The 20,589-nt window shown below is 42.0% G+C and overlaps 2 protein-coding genes across 2 annotated transcripts; one reads left to right on the top strand and one right to left on the bottom strand.

The window, feature by feature from the left end:
- Positions 1-1,236: 1,236 nt before the first annotated feature.
- On the bottom strand, positions 1,237-17,046 carry kcnj9 (potassium inwardly rectifying channel subfamily J member 9). The gene is made up of 8 exons (XM_080481063.1): positions 16,621-17,046; positions 15,365-15,794; positions 13,496-13,709; positions 11,617-11,818; positions 9,815-10,007; positions 8,390-8,587; positions 5,449-5,579; positions 1,237-2,552 (listed from the first exon to the last, which is right to left on the bottom strand). The coding sequence occupies exons 2-8, from the start codon at positions 15,660-15,662 to the stop codon at positions 2,286-2,288; spliced, it is 1,503 nt and encodes a 500-aa protein (XP_080337189.1). The 5' UTR covers positions 15,663-15,794; positions 16,621-17,046; the 3' UTR covers positions 1,237-2,285.
- Positions 17,047-17,505: 459 nt separating this feature from the next.
- Positions 17,506-20,469, top strand: eif3f (eukaryotic translation initiation factor 3, subunit F). The gene is made up of 8 exons (XM_080468699.1): positions 17,506-17,781; positions 18,125-18,195; positions 18,698-18,777; positions 18,861-18,998; positions 19,099-19,190; positions 19,290-19,426; positions 19,587-19,700; positions 19,909-20,469. The coding sequence occupies exons 1-8, from the start codon at positions 17,604-17,606 to the stop codon at positions 19,984-19,986; spliced, it is 888 nt and encodes a 295-aa protein (XP_080324825.1). The 5' UTR covers positions 17,506-17,603; the 3' UTR covers positions 19,987-20,469.
- The last annotated feature ends 120 nt before the right edge of the window (positions 20,470-20,589 follow it).

The following is a 20,589-nucleotide window of genomic DNA, read 5'->3' as shown; positions in this document are numbered from 1 at the left end:
AGGTTGGAGAACACATTTATTTTCACTGGACTGGGTTCAATTAAACAAAATTTGATGTTTCACTGATGAAGATGTTAGTTTAGTGTTTACCTTTTTTGATTTAAAAACGTGTGCACCGATAAGAAGCAAACTAGCATTAGATTTAATACATTACAAATACTTAAATCACCACAAGCATGTCTTGGGCAATAGTACTTTCACAAGTATTCTTATTAGTATGTAAAATTTTAGTTTGAAAAGTGTGTTAATTTACTCCCCTACTTTTAAAACGATACCATTAATCTCTATAGATGCTTAAACCTGTTTGATCTACATTTGTGGAGCAATTAAGTTTATTCTTTTAATTAAAAAAAAAATACAAATTTGTTTGCACTTGTTAAACAATTGTACACAAAATTTATATAAAATATTTCTCTCAGAAATGTGCAGTGAAAACAGATATTTATACAGAATAAATTCATTTGAATGTACAAAAACCTATCCAATAGTTAAAATTTAGCTTATACAGTACCTATATTTTGAGAAAAGCATTTGCACTGATATTTAAGTACTTGTAATTGAACGATATATGATAGTATAGCGAGATCCTGAAATAGGTGCTGCTGTTGTTTTGCCCCTTTATTTGACAAAGCATCTCTTTCTCTCTGTAAGGAAGAGACGATTTGAACTTGAAATTGCCAAATTAAATATGTATTTCTTAAAAGGCCTTTTGTGCACATAGTATGTGCAGCATATTTCAATGCATTGGTCTAAGTTTTCTTTACTTTTTAACAAGTCTCAACAACATTACCTGTATTCATAGAGGTAAAGTAAAATACATATTAAAAACAAATTCATGTTCAGGGTATGACGTTTAAGTTGCACACAAGTGTGTTTATAGTACTATTTGTACACTACGCCGCCACAATGTATTTCAGTGAGTGCTCTATAAAAGGTTAAACTGCAGCATCAGATTTAACATGATGATTGAGGAATGCATTAGAACTCAAAAGTATTGGGTTTGTGAGCAACATAAGAGAATCCATACATCCATCTGTCTCTTTAAATCCTACCTTACACTCAGTAATAACCCTCCAATCCATGTTTCTGGACTGCTGTTGGAGAAAGCCCTTGCTTGCAATGGGAGAACGTGCAAACTCTTCAAAGAAAAGCCTCCCCGGGAGAGTCATGCCACAGCAGGTCCATTGAGCCCACATCATGTGCCGTCCTCCAAACAACACACAGTCCAAGAGAGCTCCTCTGGAATATACTGTCCTTTATTATTTCTAATCTGATGTGTTATATTAAATATTAAAAACATCAAGTAATAAAAATGGCACACATATTTATATATACACAGCAGCAGAAGCAGGACTTTTGGGCCGAAGTGAGCGGGACACTGTTGTGCTTTTATCGTTTCTACTTGTCGGGGGTGGTGAGGGAAGTTGTGGGGGGGGGGGGGGGGGATGAGAACCCGTGTGCTACACACAAAGCCGCAAACACGCCTCGAGGTGCGAGTTAACCTGTCTTCATCGTTAAAGGTTTCAGGTCACCCTGTTCGTCGTAACGTGTCGAGTGCCGGCGGTGCGAACAAACGTAATACCTCTGTGCCCCCTGAAAGATTAGACGGACCGTTCACTCTCCGGGCAGGAAACTCGCCGCGATGTTCAGTGATACGTTTGCCGTTGTCTAAAGGGTTTCCAGACATGTTTTGTCTAGCACCAAAAGATGGGTTTTGTTTTTAACATGAAGGTTCTTGCAGAGCGGACAGCCGTGGGCCGCTGTTATCAACCCTTCTAAACTGGACAACAAATCCTACGACAATCTTTGCATCTAAGAAATGCGAGGTCACCAAAGTCTGTACCTCATTACTATCTAGTAGTGTGCAGGTGAAAATAAAGCATCTATGCACTGTACCTATTTTAAAAGTCAACAATCCATATACTCTGCACATCTTCTCATCTCTTCTTAATCTGTGTAACATTCTGCTTCGGTCCACAGGATGCAGTTCTGTCGACCCCATCGAAAGCATAGTATTGTCATTTAAATATAGATATAGGCAAGGGTGATTGGAGCTAACACAACAAACCAAAGAAATATAGTACACATACAGTACACTTGTAACAAAGACAAACATACAAAGAAAGGACAAAATATCAAGAAATAGACTCTCTGGTAAGGTAACATAAGATATGGCGTTTAGTGCAGAACTCAGTCTAATGAAACTACTCATTTGCTTTGAAAGAAAAGGTCTGCGAACAGTAACTGTGATGTGGTGGCGATATACTGTGTAAACATTCTCTGCTCTAGGCCTCGGATTCAGATTGATCGGTGGCGACGCTGCCGTTCAGCTCGCCCGGTCCTGATTGCTCCTGGATGTCGGTCATCTCGCCGACGATGAAGGTGGGCTCGCCGCCTTTGCTGTTGGCCGAGCCGCTGTCGGGCTGCTTGGCCGCCTCGTTGGCCAGGGTGGGCTCCTCGTCCAGCCTGCTGGAGATGGACCAGTACAGGTGGGCGTCAAGTCGGGCCGCGGCCAGCGAGAGCTCCCGGGCTGAGCAGGAGGGCGTGTCCACCTGCAGGGATGGACACAGATATCTGATGTTCAGGTAAAAATCACTTTTAATCAAAAGAACAAACAAAGTTTTCGTTTTCTTTTTAGCAGCATTTAAAGGGGTCATATTATGTGAAATTCACTTTCTAATGGATTTCCAATAGTAATGCGTCCCCATACTTGGAATGACTGTCCTCTCTCTCTCTGGCTTGTTTCAATTTTTAAAAAGTGTGTTTATCCAACAAGCGAATCAGAAATCAAACCCTACATGGTGTCATCGGGGGTTTAGCCAATCCAAATCAAGGTTGGCCCTCCCTTTGACCCTCCCACCATTAGGCAGCTCTGCTCTGGCACATGGCACCACGAGAGGAGGTACTTCCTCCTCTTCCCCGGATGGGCATATGTGGGCGGAGACAGTCCAGCTCGCACAGACACAGCAGATTCTGAATGCAGCTCATATGATCCAATATTCAAACGACTGAAAATCAAGGAAAAGCTGGATTTGGGGCAAGAAACTTTGAATACCACGTTTTTGGACTAACGAGACCATGTGAAAGTGTTGAAAAGCTGGATAATATGACCCTTTTAATGTCTGGCGTTGGATTCAATTTAGGGTGGCATGGTGGAGCAGTGGATAGCGCTCTTGCCACACAATGACAAGGGTTTACCTGGCACTTCCTGTGTGGAGTTTGCGTGTTCTCCGGGTGCTACTGTTTCCTCCCACCGCCAAAAGAAACATGCATGTGAGGTTAATTTGTGACCCTAAATTTCCTCTCGGTGTAAATGTGAGTGAGCCTGGTTCTTTGTCTCTGTGTGTTTGCCCTATGACGGACTACAAACCTGTCCAGACTGTCATCTGGATCTATGGGTGGGTTCAATTTATCTGGAATTACACCGATAAACAAATGTGGGGACAAAGCAAGCAAAACCTAGCTGGATCCAGATGTGAAACTAGATTAAACCGTATTGAAATATAAGAGAAATTACATATTTGAAAACACACAAATCCCCACCAAAATACTGTCACAAATTACTGTCAAGTATTTGTCAGTGGGTAAAACTACTCACATTCTTTACGTAATTAGAAGTATAGCTACTTCTATAAAAAATTACTTCAAAGTAAGTACTGATTCAACTTCCTCAAAAAGTGAAAATAACAAAGTTAAAACTCCTGAAATGTAATCAAGTACATTCCAGGACAAGAAAAAATTACCTTTATTGACACTCTGCCTTTTACTAAAGCACTTTGAACCATTTAGTAATGGGCACACACACACACACACACACACACACACACACACACACACACACACACACACACACACACACACGGACCGTGTTCAAACTTTTAACATAGTTCCGAGTCATTAAAACCAGGTCATGAACTGTTTGGGCTTCATGTAAAATTATTAAATTGAATGTAAAAAAGTCCAAATATCCGAGTACAGGAAGCGAGCACAATGTTTTATTTGCCACCTCTGGGAGTTGTAATCTATTACTTCCACCTCTGCTAGACTCTAATAAATGTTCATCTGCATTTGACAAAAACGTAAATGGCCGATTCGCCCTTTTCTTTCTGAGTAGATCGTTGTTTTTTTATAATCTCCAAAAAGCACATGAAAGGAGGTCTGATACCTTGTTAACTCTAGAAATATACTCAGAACAAATATTTATTGAGGAATTGCAGCGACTTTGATGATTTTCTTACATTTGAAATGCTCCATTTGTTGATGATCCAGTCTGACTACATCAGGCTATAAAAGCCACCAGCCGGTGGTTTCGTACAGTTCTCATCCCCCACAGAAATAAACACGAAATAAAATACTTCACTTCCCAGAATGCCGTTCATCGACCCCAAGAGAATGTGAGAATGGAGCTGTTGGTTGCACATGTAGGTGGAGACAGGAATAGGGACAACAGAGGGAGAGTGGATTCACTTTCCTCTTCTTAAATATCAACAATTCCGTCGTCAAGTGGTGAAAGAACGCGTGAGCTTTTGATAAATTTGTGACAAAATCCAATTGTTTCGGATTTTCACAAACAAGCCCTTAAGTTTTTATCCTGATTTGTTGGACCAAATTACATTTTGCCTCCTTTGGCAGTAATTCAAAACAATGTTTTTTCCTCATCATTCAGTAAGAAAATAGACTCCAAAATAGAGAAATTTGGCAAAATTACCCCGAAAGAAAACAATCTGCCATTATTACTCACAGTTTTTTTGTGTTATCAATATCTGGATTTTCTGTTTGATGATGACATATTACCCTACACAAAATTTACTTCACACATTCAGGCCTTGTGTTTTATTTAAATAATCAGGTAATTATGAAATATGTGTTTTGAAAACTGAATATTTATTACATTTATGGAAAAATATATGTATTTCTGTATAGTTTCATACTGTTTGACACAGTTATGACAAAAGCAAAAAGAATATTAAGATAAAAAAATGTGATCACAAAGTTTATTGACAACCTTTTTATAGAGCCGTGGTAAATAAAGTATTTGTTGATGATTCGTTTCCGCTGTTTAAATGCGACATCATCATGTGGTGCCTCAACTACGATGTCGTAAAAGTCACATGAAACACAACAACTTATAAGCCTGGATCTGATTTGAATGAATGAGATATGGGTCCCATAAGGGGGAGAAATAAAAGTTGAATTTGAGCCACTCCTGCCTGCAGTGTGAACACAGCCTTAAGGGTCGCAGACGGCTGGAAGCTAACAGACCCTCAGCCAAAGCTTTTTGCAGTTTAGAGACGCCAATTCATCAAATATACACACAAGAACACGGGGGAAATACCACACAGAAAGCCAACTCGCACCGGATTATTCTCGCTAGAGCCACTACACCACTGTGCAGCCCAAGAAGAAATAGTCCTCCTTCAGATCGAAGCCCACTTCTTCACGTTTTACCTCGAACGTGTGGTGAAAGGCTCCGTAGTCGATGTCGAAGAAGCCCTCCGCCAGCGACATCATCGGGCTGAACCGGTGACCCCACAGCACCTCCTCCGCCAGATAGGAGCTCCTCGCTTGGCACGTCATCCCTGCACACACACACACACACACACACACATGCACTGATGGCTCACAATACACACTTCGCCTCGCAGCATTTGTTCCTTTCAGCGTGATAAATAAACTGCAATAAACAGGACTTGTGCTCGGTTGTGTCAAAGCAGAGGAGTCAGAGCAGCCCACTTACAACTCTGCTGGCTACAGACGTGATTAATTTACCCATTTAGTCACAAACACTTTAATTGGCAAGCTGTCGTCGTATAAATATTCTCCGCGGCAGAGTTATGACTGTCAGCTTGTTCTTTGTAACACTGCTCGCTGAGTGAATCAATATTTGGAGTAGGCAGAGAGGCCACCTTCACTTCGCGGAGATACATCATGAAGAATCGCTCCGACGTGCACCGACGCCGAGGAGAACGGACGAGGTAACACCGCAGTGTGTTATCTCCTCTGAATGAAAATGAGAGGAGGGGGGATTAAGGGAAAGACGTAAACGCAACACATCCAAATCCTTTCGGGACGATGCTGACTGAATCGGGATATGTGTAGTTTCTGCCCGTTTTTTTTTTTTAAGACCGTCAGAGAGGTACAAGTCATGAAATACAAACTCGGCCACTAGTGAATAACATTTGAAAGTCATCTATGAGCGTAGCATTTTTTTTTTTTTTTTCATTCAATACATGAAAAAAACAATCCAGGAAGGATGACACATTCTTTAAAAAAAAAAGATTGAAAATTGAACTGGGCAAATGTGACTAATAGCCATTATTAAAACATTGTTTTATTTAGGGTACTTTTTTTTATGAGTAATGACATGCTATTGTAGGATATGAGCAACAGTTTTAAGATACAAACGCTGGAAAAATGTCAGATTTTGTCAAATTTTTCACTTTCAAACAACATTTATTGTTTGGAAATATATATTTGTTTCTATCAGGGTTGTCAAACATAGGGCCTATAAGATTCTCCAATCCGGTCAAACCACCATGAAAATTGTAAAGAATTGCAAAACATTTTTTTTTTTTTTAAGAATTTTCTTAAAAGTAGCGAACACAACCCTGAGATATCGGTAATACAGGGTGAGTTTGTAAAAACATACATAATGCAACAGCTATAGGAGATGTTTCATTGTATTTTACACCAGAAGGTTTCATTAAAATTGGCTTTATGCTGAGATTGTATTAGTTTTTGGTATTAATTGGTCAGTTTTTGTAAAAAATAGAGTCATTTATCACATATACTCTGCGTCAAAACAAAGAAAAACTTTCAATGTAAAAGTTATTTTGGCACTATTTTACTGGTGCGGCCCACTCGAGGTGAAATTGAGCTGTATGTGACCCTGGAATTGAGTTTGACATCTCTGGTTTTTTATCTTTAATATGTCCTTACATCCTCATTTTTATCTAGAAATAACGCCTCTAGATCTAGATCCCAAGTCTTCCAATGATCCATACGTTGTTAAATTCCAAACCAGATTAGAATCCAATTTTAAACATAAGTATTGAAAATAATTCAGTTTCATTCTGTTAAATGATTTTATGTGATGTACATTTCCCAAAGGAACGCCAGTTTCCAGTTACAAGCGACTGATGTTTTACAGTATATTGAATAAATGTTCCTCTCCATAATCACCACACATTTTCCTGAAAGATCGAGAAAAGACAGAAAGATCTCAAACCAAAAAAATTGAGTATCTCAGCCGAGACATCCTGGAAGAGGAGTTTCATTTTCTAATGGGACAGTTTGAGAGGGTCTGCTTTATGTAAAACACTGATGGCATTAGTGTAACATCAGCCGGCAAGATTAATTTGCTAATGCCGAATCCTAGATGTTGCAGCCAAACATGCATTTACAACATAGAGGACACTGAAACTTTACTGTCAATTCAAATTGGAAGGCATTATTCCTGATACAATATAATGTTGAGTTGCTATATTTTATCACACAAAAGTTCCTCTTATTTAGCCTCCATCAATTAAAGCAAATCTAATAATCACTATTTATTTATGTCACTGTTTACAGTGAATAATGGACGTGGAAGTACTCACATTACATAAGAATTCAGTGAGAGAGAAAAGTGCAGATTTGACTTTATTATTAACTAAAAGTAGAAGCGTATAGGTTCTGAAGTGTGTGAAGTGTAGGAGTTAAACGAGATATGAGTTTTGTGCATATGTATGTATTTTTTTGTTTTGTTTTGTTTTGTTGTGTTTTCACTGGTCGAGAATGAATTAATAAAAAAAGAAAGTGACCTTACTGATCCACAATTTTTAACAGCATGTTTTTTTATGAAAGGATATTTGCACATACATTCATGCACATGAGTCAATATTACTATTGTTCTCATAATCTAAGTTTGTTAGTGTGGATATAATGTGAAATAACATTCATTTGTAATTCAGAATTATCCAGACCTGTGCCTTCGCTGGGAAATCCAGAATCAAATGAAATTGACTGATATTACTGACTTTATTACATCTAAAAAGTCACATTTTTCCACATTCTAGGCCATCATTACATTATTAGTCGAGTCGAGCACCTTGGCTGGCAGAGGTAGAATTTCTTACTTTGCACACTTTGAAAAAAAAAACGGGAAAACTATAGTTTTTATTTACTTGAACTTGAAATTTTGAAAAATGTCATGATTTCCAGACAAAGACCGGGAAAGAAAACGTGAGCCAATTTTAAGAACGTTAAGAGTTTGAACGTACTGATGGAAGGTATTTTTGCTCAAACGCAGGAAGCAATTTACAGACATACGAAAAATCTAGTGACGTACACAAATGAAACGAAATGTTTCTGAAAGCCTTTTTTTTTTTTTGCTCCTCCTGCCTCTCACCTGTGGCTTCCACCATTCCCTCCAGGATGACCACGATCTCGAAGTCCTCCTTCTCCAGCTGGGCCTGCGACATGTCCCAGAAAGCCGAGTGTGAGTCCATCTCGTGGGAGATCACCAACGGCGACACCAAGAAGAGGCGATCGTCGCCGGTCTCGAAGCCGACGCTGATGTCCGTCTGGTCCAGAGGGATGAACTCGCCTGGAGGAGAGAGGAAGACTGAAGCTCAGGCGATCCAACGGATAAATGGTACAAAACTATTAAAAATAAAAGGGAAATGTCACCCAAAAACAAAAGCGGCGTGATGAGCAATTGGCTGCCACCTTGTGAACATTAGGAGAAGTTGTGTTTGTTGGGTGTTAATCACAGTGGTGTTTTGGGTAACAGCACAATGGGGATGTTTTCAATGGAAAAGACACATGAAAGGACCTCACATAAAAGAAACCGCTTCTGGCTCCCTTTCTGGGATTGCTACAGAGGACTTTGTGATCCACATATTTACTTTTACACATTGTTTTTTATATAAGATTCCCTTTTATGACACAACCAGAGCAGTTTTGGCTTCATTTCCTCAGAACTCGGAATTTCAAACGGCAACCAACTTCGGATTACAAGCTTGTTCACCAGCCTCTAGTCAACCACCGCCCCAAATCAAACAACACATAGAGAATACAAATCTTCACAACAACTGAATGGTTAAAGTAATATGGTGGCGGTTCTACTTTACTTTGCTTTTAAAACACATTTGATGTGTTTTGTCCAGTCTACTGGTGAAGCAACTTTATATCATGCATATCATTATTGGCTGTATTACAATTAAATTGATCACATTTTTCACCTTGTTGGACATTATTACATTGTTGGTTGTGTTTCGCATCCTTAGAAATGTTACCTCACGAAATTGGTGTTTCACAGTGGGAATGAAGACGGCTATTGAAAAAATATAGTTTTCTATTTACTTATTTACTGAATTTTGGCGAGAAATTTAGAAGAATTTTGTCACGATTACCACACAAAGACGATGGGAACATTCTGAGAAAAAGTGACGCCGAGCAACAGCAGCACAAAATAAATAAATACAAACTGCTTTTAATCGAGAAGTAATTCTTTTTGAGCAAAGGTTCATGCCAGCTGACGTCTCTGCCCTCAGTAGTAGTTCTAATTTTTCAGGTGGTCCTTTGGGAAAATGGCGGCTCATGAAAAAAAGAAAAAAAAATTATATTTACTTTTATTACATTTTTAAAAACTTAATCATGATTACCAGACAAAGACTGTGGGGAAAAAAGTGATCCAGAGCAACAGTAGCCTTTTAGGGAAATTAGTTGGCGACCCTGAGTGACAGGAAAGTTGTGTTTGGTGGTGAGCATCATAGAAGTGACTGGGTTAAAAAAAAAAAGAAAAAAGCACTTTTCTCATTATCTGTCTCACCCTCTTGAGTCTGCTTGGACTTGATGAGCTTGGCCCTCATGTTGGCCCCCACGATGTGCGAACTCCGCAGGTCGCCCACCCTGAACATCAGGCACAGCTTGTCGTCCCGCAGCGAGATGACGGCGTGCTTGGAGAACACCAAGGTCTCGGCTCGCTTGTTGGGCTGCGAGATTTTCACAAACATGCAGCCGACCTGATGGAAGCAAGGCGAGAAGCAGCGACCCGGGGTTTTACCGTACCGATAACGAACGCGTCAGCCAAAACGTGCGAGTGCCTCGCTCATTCATTTTTCAAACAGATTGCAATGTATAAACCTCCCGTGACACTTGAATTATCCTCAGACTGAATCATCTTTAATATGCATAGTAAAACAGCCCACATGTCCGTCCGTGGTGATTATGGCCCGTTTCCAGCTTGCAAACATGCATAAACATGATCCTGCTCGGGTGCTGGTGTGTGTTTGTGTGTGTGTGTGTGTGTGTGATTGCATGCCTCCTCATCACAAGAGTGCTTACATTGTGCAAAGAAAAAAAAAAATGCTTCATCAGCATCTTCAAAGTGAATTCTGTTTTTCAGTAGGAATACCATCTGTGCAGACTTTGTGTCATTTTTGTCTGCACTGTATTCATATATTCACTCTTTTTGGAACTGCGTATTACTTGTAATTTAATTCAGCTTAACCAACAGCGGAGTTCCTTTTAATCAAACAACCGCAGGTCAAACAGTAATTACATGCATTTTTCTATTTGCCAGAGGCAACCAGACAAATTTGAAGAGTGACTCAGAATCTGTTTTTTTTTTTTTTTTTTTTTTTTTTAACTACCTGATCTCCTGATGTGCTCGAACAAACTCTTTCTTCAAGCGTAACAATAAAATATTTAGATTTTAGATTCTTACATGATGTTGGAATTACAGGAATATTATATGCCATATGGATCGTTTTAAGCAAGATTATTGGAGGAAGAAAGGCTCTGCTTCACAATACTCTCGTGCAAATTTAAATTAATTTCATTAAACACGTCTATTACCCCAAATCAGAAATGAGGACGGAGTGGTTTACGTGTCTTGCAGGAGGGCGTGTGAAACAGTTTCGGCACTTTTCTTTCATATATTTTGCCCAAATTTTCCAAAAGAATCAGGAAGATGGTGGAAATGTTTCTGCGTGTTGGTTGCATTTCCTCCTTTTGATGAAATATCCACTTTGCAAGTACTGCAAGTTGTCCTTCCTCCTGAAATGGAACCAAACTGAGGGTCCGTGCCACCTGGACGCCATGTCTTCTGCTGGCTGCGCCGGTGAGTGACATCACCAGACACGTTGCGTGGCTTGCGTGCGCTACGCAACGTGCATGGGGACGTCAGTCGCGTCCACTAGAATCGATAAGGGAATCATGTCCATGGAATTTGAAACACCGGGAATCGGTTCTCAACAGGCAGCGGTTTTTCCGATTCCCATCCCGCGTTGGGACCAAACGCTGGCTGCACGCGAGCTGAAACTGCTTTAACACGTTATACACTTCATTCACAAGATGGAGATTCTGACTTTTAAACTGCAACTTCAACGGGAGAAAGGAAAGGAAAACTGGGAAAATATGAGTTCGCCGCCAAGACCCTTGAAGTGTGCGCATTGTTCGGCTTGACGATACTAATACTATGTTATAATTGTATATACTATAATAATACACTATGGCCCTCGCCTGATCTGTGTTCATGTTAAAAACAAAGAAAAATAAAAACATTAAACAATTCTAAAACATGTCAGAAATACATGACTATTTTTCCCAGTACTGACCCGTCACACTCACCATGAAAGCGTTGACCATGGACCCCAGGATGGCTTGCAGCAGCAGCAGCATGGTTCCCACCGGACACTGGTCCGTGATCACGCGGTGGCCGTAGCCGATCGTGGTCTCCGTCTCGATGGAGAACAGGAAGGCCGAGATGAAGTTGTGGACGTTGTTGACGCACGGCGTCCACGCCTCGTCGTCCAGATGGTCCAGATCGCCCCTTTGGAGGAAGACGAGGGGGACATGAAGGAGGGGGGTTGGGGGGGGGGGGTAACAAAGTGGGTGTCAAGAGAGAAAAATAGCCCTAAAAGTGGGAGGATTGATATTTTCAGTCAGGAGGTGATGAAATGTAGCGACGACACTTTGGTTTTTAACTTTACCTCACAGCTGATAATGAGCAGGGACGCGTCTTTTAATCAGGACTAAGCAAAGGTTTCTGCTGTCACCTGCAGAATCCTCCCTGCTCCATCGTGTGTCGTAACATACGCCATGATCTCAGCATCCTCTGCAGACTTTCCCCCGTTAAACACACACGACATGGACTAATGCCCCTGATTATCACAGCTCCAGCCAGAGAGGGAGGAGGAGGGTTAATTAATGAAAGTGGTGTTAAGTAATTTAGATGATCTATGACTTTTTATTGACCTGTGTTTCTCACCAAGCGACGGCGGCGACGCTGACAGCTCTCTGGCGCACACCTTAGGATGGCCCGTAATTGATATAAGAAGGTCATTACTTTACGAGACGAACACGTTAGCTAATTAGAGCGCGGATCCAGCAGACACATCCAGTGAAGAGCGAAGACATCATGATGAAATGCACCATAACGTTGACAAGACTGCTTCGTCATCTGCTTTTTCAGCGTCCGTTGCAGAAATGTCAGAAAATGTTGAGCGGCCGTGAGATAAGAATTTTATTAAAAGGAGTAGTCTTTAGGATAGTGTGTGGGGGGGGGGGTTGTTTTTTCAATGGATGGATTGATAATGGACTAATAACTAATAACTTTGGATAATATAACAAACATTTAATGGAAGAAGTTAGCCTCTAACACTTCCGTCGCTCTGGTCTTCACACCCCACCTGCTAAATTATTTTCACCACCAGGGGGATTAAAATCATTCCTCCGGAACAGGGATTAAACAGGCCAAACATCAAATACATATGCATTTCAAAAAAACATGACTCATGCGCCATAGAATTAGTTTCACACCAAGGTTTGGGTTGATTTCCAGATTATATTAAAACATGAAGTGGCTCTGAGGTCATTCATCATTTTCTTCTCTTCTATTTCCAAACAAAAAGAGAGTAAAACAACAACAACAACAACAACAACAACAACAACAACAACAACAACCAAAGAGCTGCATGAGTGCTTTCAAAGTGTTAATAGTTATATCATAAATGACAAAATACAGTGAAATGTCAAAAAAAAAAAACTCGCAATGAGGCTTCCATGCCAGCGTCACCAATATCTAAGCTCTGGTGTCAGTATTGTGTCGCTACTCTTAAGAAATATTTACACTTCGCTTGGTCGTTTTGGCAGATTGTTGCCTCGTGCAGGTCATTTTCTTTGGCGCGTGGGCCTCACGTTTGACGCCCCTGTCCTAAGCAGTGCCTGTGATGATGCTGTGTGACGATCGCAGCGAGAACATCCCCGATCCTTTCTGTGTGAATGAACCCAGAACCCTGCAACCTTGAGTTGCATGAAGCAGTGTAAAAGATGCATACGTCCGTGTTTAGGATGGTTTTCCAATGTTGCAGAAGAGATTTGGAGCCAATCAGAAGCCTTCGCGGTGGTATTGCCAGATCAATGTCGGATGGACATTTTTCAGTCGGGGTTCTGATGCAATATTCAATCAGAGGTAAAAATGCGATTCCTGCTTGTGCGTGAATCTCACCTGCAGTAGGCTATGAGGTACCAGATGGCCCCGAAGAAGAGCCACGTGACAGCGTAGGCCATGACGAAGACGAAGAGCGAGCAGCGCCAGTTGAGGTCGACGAGCGTGGTGAAGATGTCCGTCAGGTAGCGGTACGTCTCCCGCATGTTCCCGTGTTGCACATTGCACCGGCCGTTTTTCTCCACGTAGCGCTGCCTCTTACGCCGAGTCCGGGCTGTGAGCGAGTGCGTGAGTGAGGAAGAGGAGAAGAGACACAATGCGATTACAGAAGTTACACGGAGAGCAAGAGAATATGACACGTCATGCAGAGAAGTGCGGCCTCCTTTTTTGGTAGCTCCCTTCACATGTGTCTCAGTTTCAAAGCCCTACTTTCTGAGAATCCCCCTTTCAAATAATCCTTAGGAAACACATACAAGGCAGCCTGTCTACGTTTCTGAAAACTTTGGCTGTTTGAAGTCGCAAACTCTGACTGCAGTCGGAGGACGGGAGCTGAATGAAGACACGTCGAGAGATTGGCGGATAAACACGGGGAGGTGCCAAGGGACAAAAAAACTACTTGGAGAGACGCAGCATGGCTCAGAGGGAAGTCGGGCTGGTGAAGAAGGGAAAACAGAAATGAAAACAGACAGGTGAGGAGAGGAGAGCAGATGAAGACTGACGGGACAACATCATCAAACACACCAAGAAGTAAAGCTACAGCATTGGACTTTATTTACAGCACAACCCCGGAGGCAGCTGATGATTTGTTTTTGTTTTGTTGTGAGATTCATACTATTAGAGCACCTGGATAAAACTTTGATTTTTATGATTACAAATGACTCTTTTTCTCTGTGTCCTACTAAACCACATTTCAGTGCTGAAAAGAGCAATCGGGCTCGAATGGTCAGAATTTGGCTTTTTAATGTCATCTCTTGATAATTACTGGAAATATTTTGTCCCGTCAACATTAAAGGTTCTTGAGCTTTGAGGGCTCTTTAACGAATATGACGACATCTTTCATCCATCCACCCACCTTCTAAACCCCGTATCACGCACTTGCACATTCACACACTTTAACAGCTTCAGATTAAACCTGAAACGAGTGTTTTAGGACTGTAGAAGAAAAGTCACGCACAAGGAGAAGATGCAAACACAGAAATTCTAAACAAACCTGGATGCTCTCACATTAACTTCTCACCACCACACCAGCAAGCAGCATGACCAAAACATGACATCTATCTTAATGTTTTTCATTTAGAATTCTGTTAACTGTAAACAGAGTGCGCTAAACAGTTTTTTTTTTTTTTAAATTTCCCCAGTAGACATACAGAAAAAAAACTTACATCCAAACAACTGCAGGCTCACATAAACTTTAATATTTCCCTTTGTCCTTTAATGAAGCAAATGTTTTAGGACTTTTGTGTTTTACAGTAAAGACTGTAACCAACAGAGAGCCGAACTTAATTGGGGGGAAAGAAAAGAAGATGTGCCAGACTGTCAAAACCGCTGAAGGGTGAAGCACTGCAGAGCAGCCTCAATTAGAGGAGATGCACAACTACTGCAAGAGAGATGAGGAGGAGAAGGAGGTGCAGTCACTATACTGAGTGTGGACATGGTGGAGAGAGAAGGAGAGTGTCGATCGAGACCTCAGAGAAAGTCAGGTCCAACCTTGGGGGGGTCATGTTCTCCCTCCGTGTGGGTTTTCTCTGATTATTCTGTTTTCCTCTCTATTCAGAAAGCATAACATTCACAGCTCATTGTTAACTGTAAATGACCCACAGGTGTGACTGTGTGCATGTTTTCCCCACATCATGAACTGGAATTTGCTCCAACCCCGATGTTTGACGGTGACGAGGTGACTGGAGGTCAAACACAGGAGGTCTCACTCACCCCAGCCGAACCGCCCCCTCTCCTTCTCCGCCACCCGGGGCTTCTTCGTGTGCTGGTTGGCCTTCGCCTCCCGCTCGGCCAGCTTCGACTGGAAGGACCGGTTGACCGGCGCTGCGGCCGGCGGCGACGGCGTCGTCTCGGTGGTCACGACGTGGCCCAGCTCCTCCGACACGTTGAAGACTCCCGTGGAGGCCGTGGCCTCGGTGGCCACCTCCACTTCTTCTGCTTCCACTTTTTCCTCCACCGGGAGAGAGAGGGAGTCCGGGCGGGAAGGGAAGATGGAGTTTTCCAGCGCCATGGCCAGTCTGTGTATGTGTGTGTGTGTGTGTTTGTGTGTGTGTGAAGCGTATTACTGTGTTATTGGTATCCTCCCTATGGCAGACTCTGTCCAGTAACTATTGATTGGACCATTTGTTTGCTTGACTGAAGCCTGAAACGGAGAAAGAGAGTGATCAGACGAGACCATGAAATTGATTTGGCCTGTGCTGTTTTTGCTCTCTCAGTAATTCAACGAATGATTTATGAATGGGGAAAGAAAACCCTCGTGGGACTTTAAAAATCTTCATCCAGTTTTATTATTTGCCAAAACTAAAACGAAATTGCAACATAGTTCTCGGATTCTACTGAATGAAGCATAATGGGAAAACAAATCTGTTCTCTTGTCTTTTGAAAGACAATCTAATCCTGGAGTGCAGTGTGGCATATGCACATTAGAGCCAATTTAACTGTTTCATAAAGCGCCTTGGGGTGTGTGTGTGTGTGTGTGTGTGTGTGTGTGTGTGTGTGTGTGTGTGTGTGTGTGTGTGTGTGTGTGTGTGTGTGTGTGTGTGTGTGTGTGTGTGTGTGTGTGTGCGTGCGCGCGCGTGTGTGTGTGTGTGTGTGTGTTGTGTAAGTGCACTTACTAAAACGTGGTTGATTCAAACTACAGGCCTGCTGAGATTTCTTACATAAGTCCATTGGCTGCAAGGAAATGTGTTCAATTCTTATATGCACTGTGTTACATGTCAGTGGCATATTAGCAGGGTAAAATGGAGTCCGGGTTCCTCTATACAGCTCTATAAAGAATGTGCGTCCATTTGGACGCAAGAGGAGACTGATGGTGACATTCAAGATGACGCACTACGCCTGATGGATGGATCAGAAATAGCCTCTAATAAAGGGTGTCTCCGAGCCAGCCAATAGGCTACAAAAACCAAAAACCTGTCAGTGCGGCTTGTGGATTATTATCAGGCGGCTCAGAATGAACGAAATCCTACCTGCTCAGCGCAGCAACTTGTAGTAAAGATCTGGATTTGGCAGATGCTATAATAAAAACCTGGTCCAGGAGCGAAACCTTGTTCCGATGACACCCATTTTTTTTTTTTATCTCTAATGTTTACCCGCGACGCAGCATCAGTCCACTCCTGCTCGCTTTTCCGGGAAAACAAAAACCCACCTCGATGCGACCACTCAGCATTCCCGGTAAATAAAAGAAACCAGGCGGCGCGTAATCGGGATGCGCATACTGAGAAGGGTTATGAAGAGACAAAAAATTTTTTAAAAATAAAACCGTTCAGGGATTGATCCGAGGCTTTAAAAGAGCATGTGTCGGCCAGTGGACGTGCGAAATGGTGGCAACAGGATAACCCGGCAGTGCGAAGAGCTCCATCATCTGTGCATCTGACGGAGTCAGTCAGGTGTGTGTGGAGCCTGTGCGCGGCGCGGCGTGGCGCGGCGGAGGATGCTGTCATCAACCCAGCCCCTATCAACCCAGCCTGCCTCTCTTTTCCACCCCCCCACCCCCAATCAACATCTGCACACAGTTCACATGCATTCTAAATATACACTCAAAATCACAGTCATCACATGCAGATGGCATTTAACATGCTATGTTATTGCCAACCTGTCTGTGTGCGCAGGCTATGTGAGTTTCAATCTTACTGCAGGAAAACTGTTTTGTCCTGATTTCAGTCATATGAAATATGGTGGGAATAATATGGATGTGCTTCATTCAGGAATAAAATGAATGTTTCAGAAGCAGTTAACCGCACCGCGCATATTTAATCTGACTTAATTATAATCATGGCTGTGTTCAAAGATCGCTGTTTGGCTGCCAAGCCGATAGGGAGCGGTATATCCCTTGAGTAGAGTTTGTAAATGTTCTTGTTCAATAAAAAAAAAAAAAAAAAGTATATCCCTTGAGTCGCCCTAGTCAGCCCCTGATTGGCTAATTTCGGGTCCGTTCACGAGTGCTTGACGGATGTCGGCGTCGCTTCTCGGCAACATCCGGTTATCGGCGTTCGGCGTTCGGCGGTCCTCTTCCAAGATGTCGGTGTACGGGCCGGTTGTGAAAATCCACCCCGTGGTTGTCGCATCTATTTGCGACTCTTACGAGCGACGAAATGAAGGAGCGAGTCGAGTGATCGGGACCCTTTTGGGTTAGTGATCATTTGTGATAGTTATCTTCGGTCGGGTAAACTGGCTTCCTGGTGATTGTGTGTTGGCTGTTAGCTTCCATGCTAGCGCACGCTGTGTCGGTTCAGCATTGAAGCTAACCAACATATGTGTAGCATTAGCTTCTCTTAGGCAAGCTGTAGAACGGTATTTTTTATCTCGAGTAAAATGCATTTATTAATCATGTACGTTCATTTTACGTGCCTGAGGTCTTCATGTGTATTGTTATTAGGTTTGGGAATTGCTCTGAATATGTTAACCTGTAGTTAGCAGTAGTACAATGATACGTGACTCAATGCAATATTGATTAACTGTTTTTCTCAACAGGTACTATTGATAAGCACTCGATTGAGGTGACCAACTGCTTCTCTGTTCCTCACAATGAGTCCGAAGATGAGGTTTGTTCATTTTTTATGTGACGTTGGCACCACTTTATGAGCATCTCGGTTGACAATGTACCTCCAGGCCTCATCAGTCCCAATTTAAACATCCTGTAAACATTGTCATGCTAATTGAAAAATCTAAAACTGAAAGAGTCTGCTGCAATGTAATCTGTTCATTCTGCCTGGTCTGGTGTTACTCTAAAAGGCAGACAAACGGAATGTGAATTAACTTTTACCTTGATTGTCATGTAGCTTTTAAGTGATCCCTTCCAATGTATATACTATACCATTTTTTTTGATGCAGTCATCTTTGCACAGGGCAGTTAGAAGAGAAAACTAGCTGTTTCACACTCCCCTCAGTCCAATAGTTTTTTCATTTTTTAAGATTTTTTTTTCAAAGGACATTTTACATAACATAAGAGAATTTTAGAATAAACTGAGAAATTCTTTGCTTGACGTGTATCTTTTCTTGAATGTGTGTATTACCATCTGTCACATTCATTCTCTGTGCCAACAGGTTGCAGTGGACATGGAGTTCGCCAAGAACATGTATGAGCTCCACAAGAGGGTTTCACCCACAGAGGTCATCATCGGATGGTGTGTTTATCTGCTCATGTTTTGCTTTGTGTGATATACACTGGTGAAAACATCTCTCAACACGCTGATGAATTCCCCACCAGGTATGCCACTGGGTTTGACATCACAGAGCATTCAGTGCTCATCCATGAATACTACAGCCGTGAGGCCACCAACCCCATTCACCTGACTGTGGACTCGGCACTGCAGAGCGGCAAAATGAGCATCCGCGCCTACGTCAGGTTGGCTCATCTTTTTGTCGATGACTCTTTGTTTGTGTGATGAACTCCAGACTGACAGTGCCTATCTTGTTTTGTGTGTCTGTGTGTATCTCTTACACAGTGCGCAGATGGGTGTGCCAGGAAAAACAGTTGGTGTGATGTTCACCCCACTGACTGTCAAGTATATCTACTATGACACTGAGAGGATAGGCGGTAAGAATACAAGAAGAAATGAAGATGACTGTGAGAAAACAAAGGCTTTGTGACTACATATCTGTGAATTTAAAAAAAAACAAAAATTTTTTGTTTTAGTGGACCTTCTGCAAAGGACACGTTTGGCTCCTACTCGTACCAAGGGACTGACCTCTGACCTGTCTCAGGTGGGAGCCTCTGCAGCCAGGGTACAAGACATGCTGGCCACTGTCCTCACATACATAGAGGATGTGCTGGTGAGTATTTAAGACAAGACCTGAAGTCCCCCCTGCTATTTGCCTTTGTCACCTTATCCCTGTTGTATAATTTTATCAGTCTCTCTCAGGAGAAATGGTTTTGTGATTTAGTGGAGTTTGGATGGTGACTGTCAAAGTAATGCTGTTCGATCCTTCTCAGTCTGGCAAGGCGACAGCAGATAACAGCGTGGGCCGTTTCCTGATGGACCTGGTGAACAAGGTGCCCACCATCTCAGCTGAGGACTTTGAGAACATGCTCAACTCCAACATCAATGTAAGTGCTTCGTCTGCAACCTTTTGGACTCCTGTCAACATAAAGTTTAGATTTTCTTATCACTTTGATTCTTTTTGCAGTGCATATCACTTTTGTCCACAGTAACACATTAGGACTAAAATGCCCCGTCTGTCTTTAGCTCGTTTTTTGGGGGGATTTTCTGTTGTAACTCTACACCATATTAAAAGTGGATGTTTTGTTGTTGCAGGACCTGTTGATGGTGACCTACCTGTCCAACCTCACCCAAGCACAGATCGCTTTAAATGAGAAGCTGGTGCTGCTCTGAACAAGTTTCCTTTAAAGTGATTTATATTTAATTTTTTTTGCTGACATAATAAAGATGTTAATCAGTCATAGTCAGTGTTCATTCCCCTCGGGCTCTGGGCTCTGTACTTTGATGACATCGCAGCCACAAGTAATGCAATTTGGTTTCCCCACAAATGGCTGCTGAACATTACCGGATGGATTATGGTGCTAATGCAATCTGGCTATTAGAACTTATGTTCCTCATCCACTTGTTAGGCTGCTCACATTGGCTGATGTTAACTCCTTACTGTGCAGAGTTCAGTGGGGTTAGAAGTGTCGACATTTGGGGATCGGTTATATCTTCCTCAGTTATGTATACTTGTTATTCTTTTTCCAGTGTATAAATAGGGGAAACTATTACTCTCAAAAAGAGAGGCCATTAATATAGTTGCATATTATTTTCTTCATTTGTGTTCATTTACACATGGTTCCAGACAAAGTATTAAAAGCGATTAACACCTGATTTTAATGCGAGACAATTTGTTTCTTTTTTTCTACATAAATATACATTCAATTCGGTCACAGCAGTAAATTATTCAAGTCGCTATTCGTTTTACAACAAGGCCATGCCCGTCCTGAGTGG

This window comes from Lipophrys pholis (genome assembly GCF_963383615.2).
Source record: "Lipophrys pholis genome assembly, chromosome: 1".
NCBI lineage: Eukaryota > Metazoa > Chordata > Actinopteri > Blenniiformes > Blenniidae > Lipophrys > Lipophrys pholis.
The sequence above is the reverse complement of the archived record's forward strand: the minus strand, read 5'-3'. Positions and strand labels throughout refer to the sequence as shown.

Coding starts and splice junctions, on each gene's coding strand:
- kcnj9 (XM_080481063.1), bottom strand. CDS start 15,662: ATGGCGCTGGAAAACTCCATCTTCCCTTCCCGCCCGGACTCCCTCTCT. Junction 13,710..15,364: donor GAGGGGGCGGTTCGGCTGGG/GTGAGTGAGACC, acceptor ACTCGCTCACAG/CCCGGACTCGGCGTAAGAGG. Junction 11,819..13,495: donor TACCTCATAGCCTACTGCAG/GTGAGATTCACG, acceptor CTTCCTCCAAAG/GGGCGATCTGGACCATCTGG.
- eif3f (XM_080468699.1), top strand. CDS start 17,604: ATGTCGGCGTCGCTTCTCGGCAACATCCGGTTATCGGCGTTCGGCGTT. Junction 18,778..18,860: donor ACAGAGGTCATCATCGGATG/GTGTGTTTATCT, acceptor ATTCCCCACCAG/GTATGCCACTGGGTTTGACA. Junction 19,701..19,908: donor TGCTCAACTCCAACATCAAT/GTAAGTGCTTCG, acceptor TTGTTGTTGCAG/GACCTGTTGATGGTGACCTA.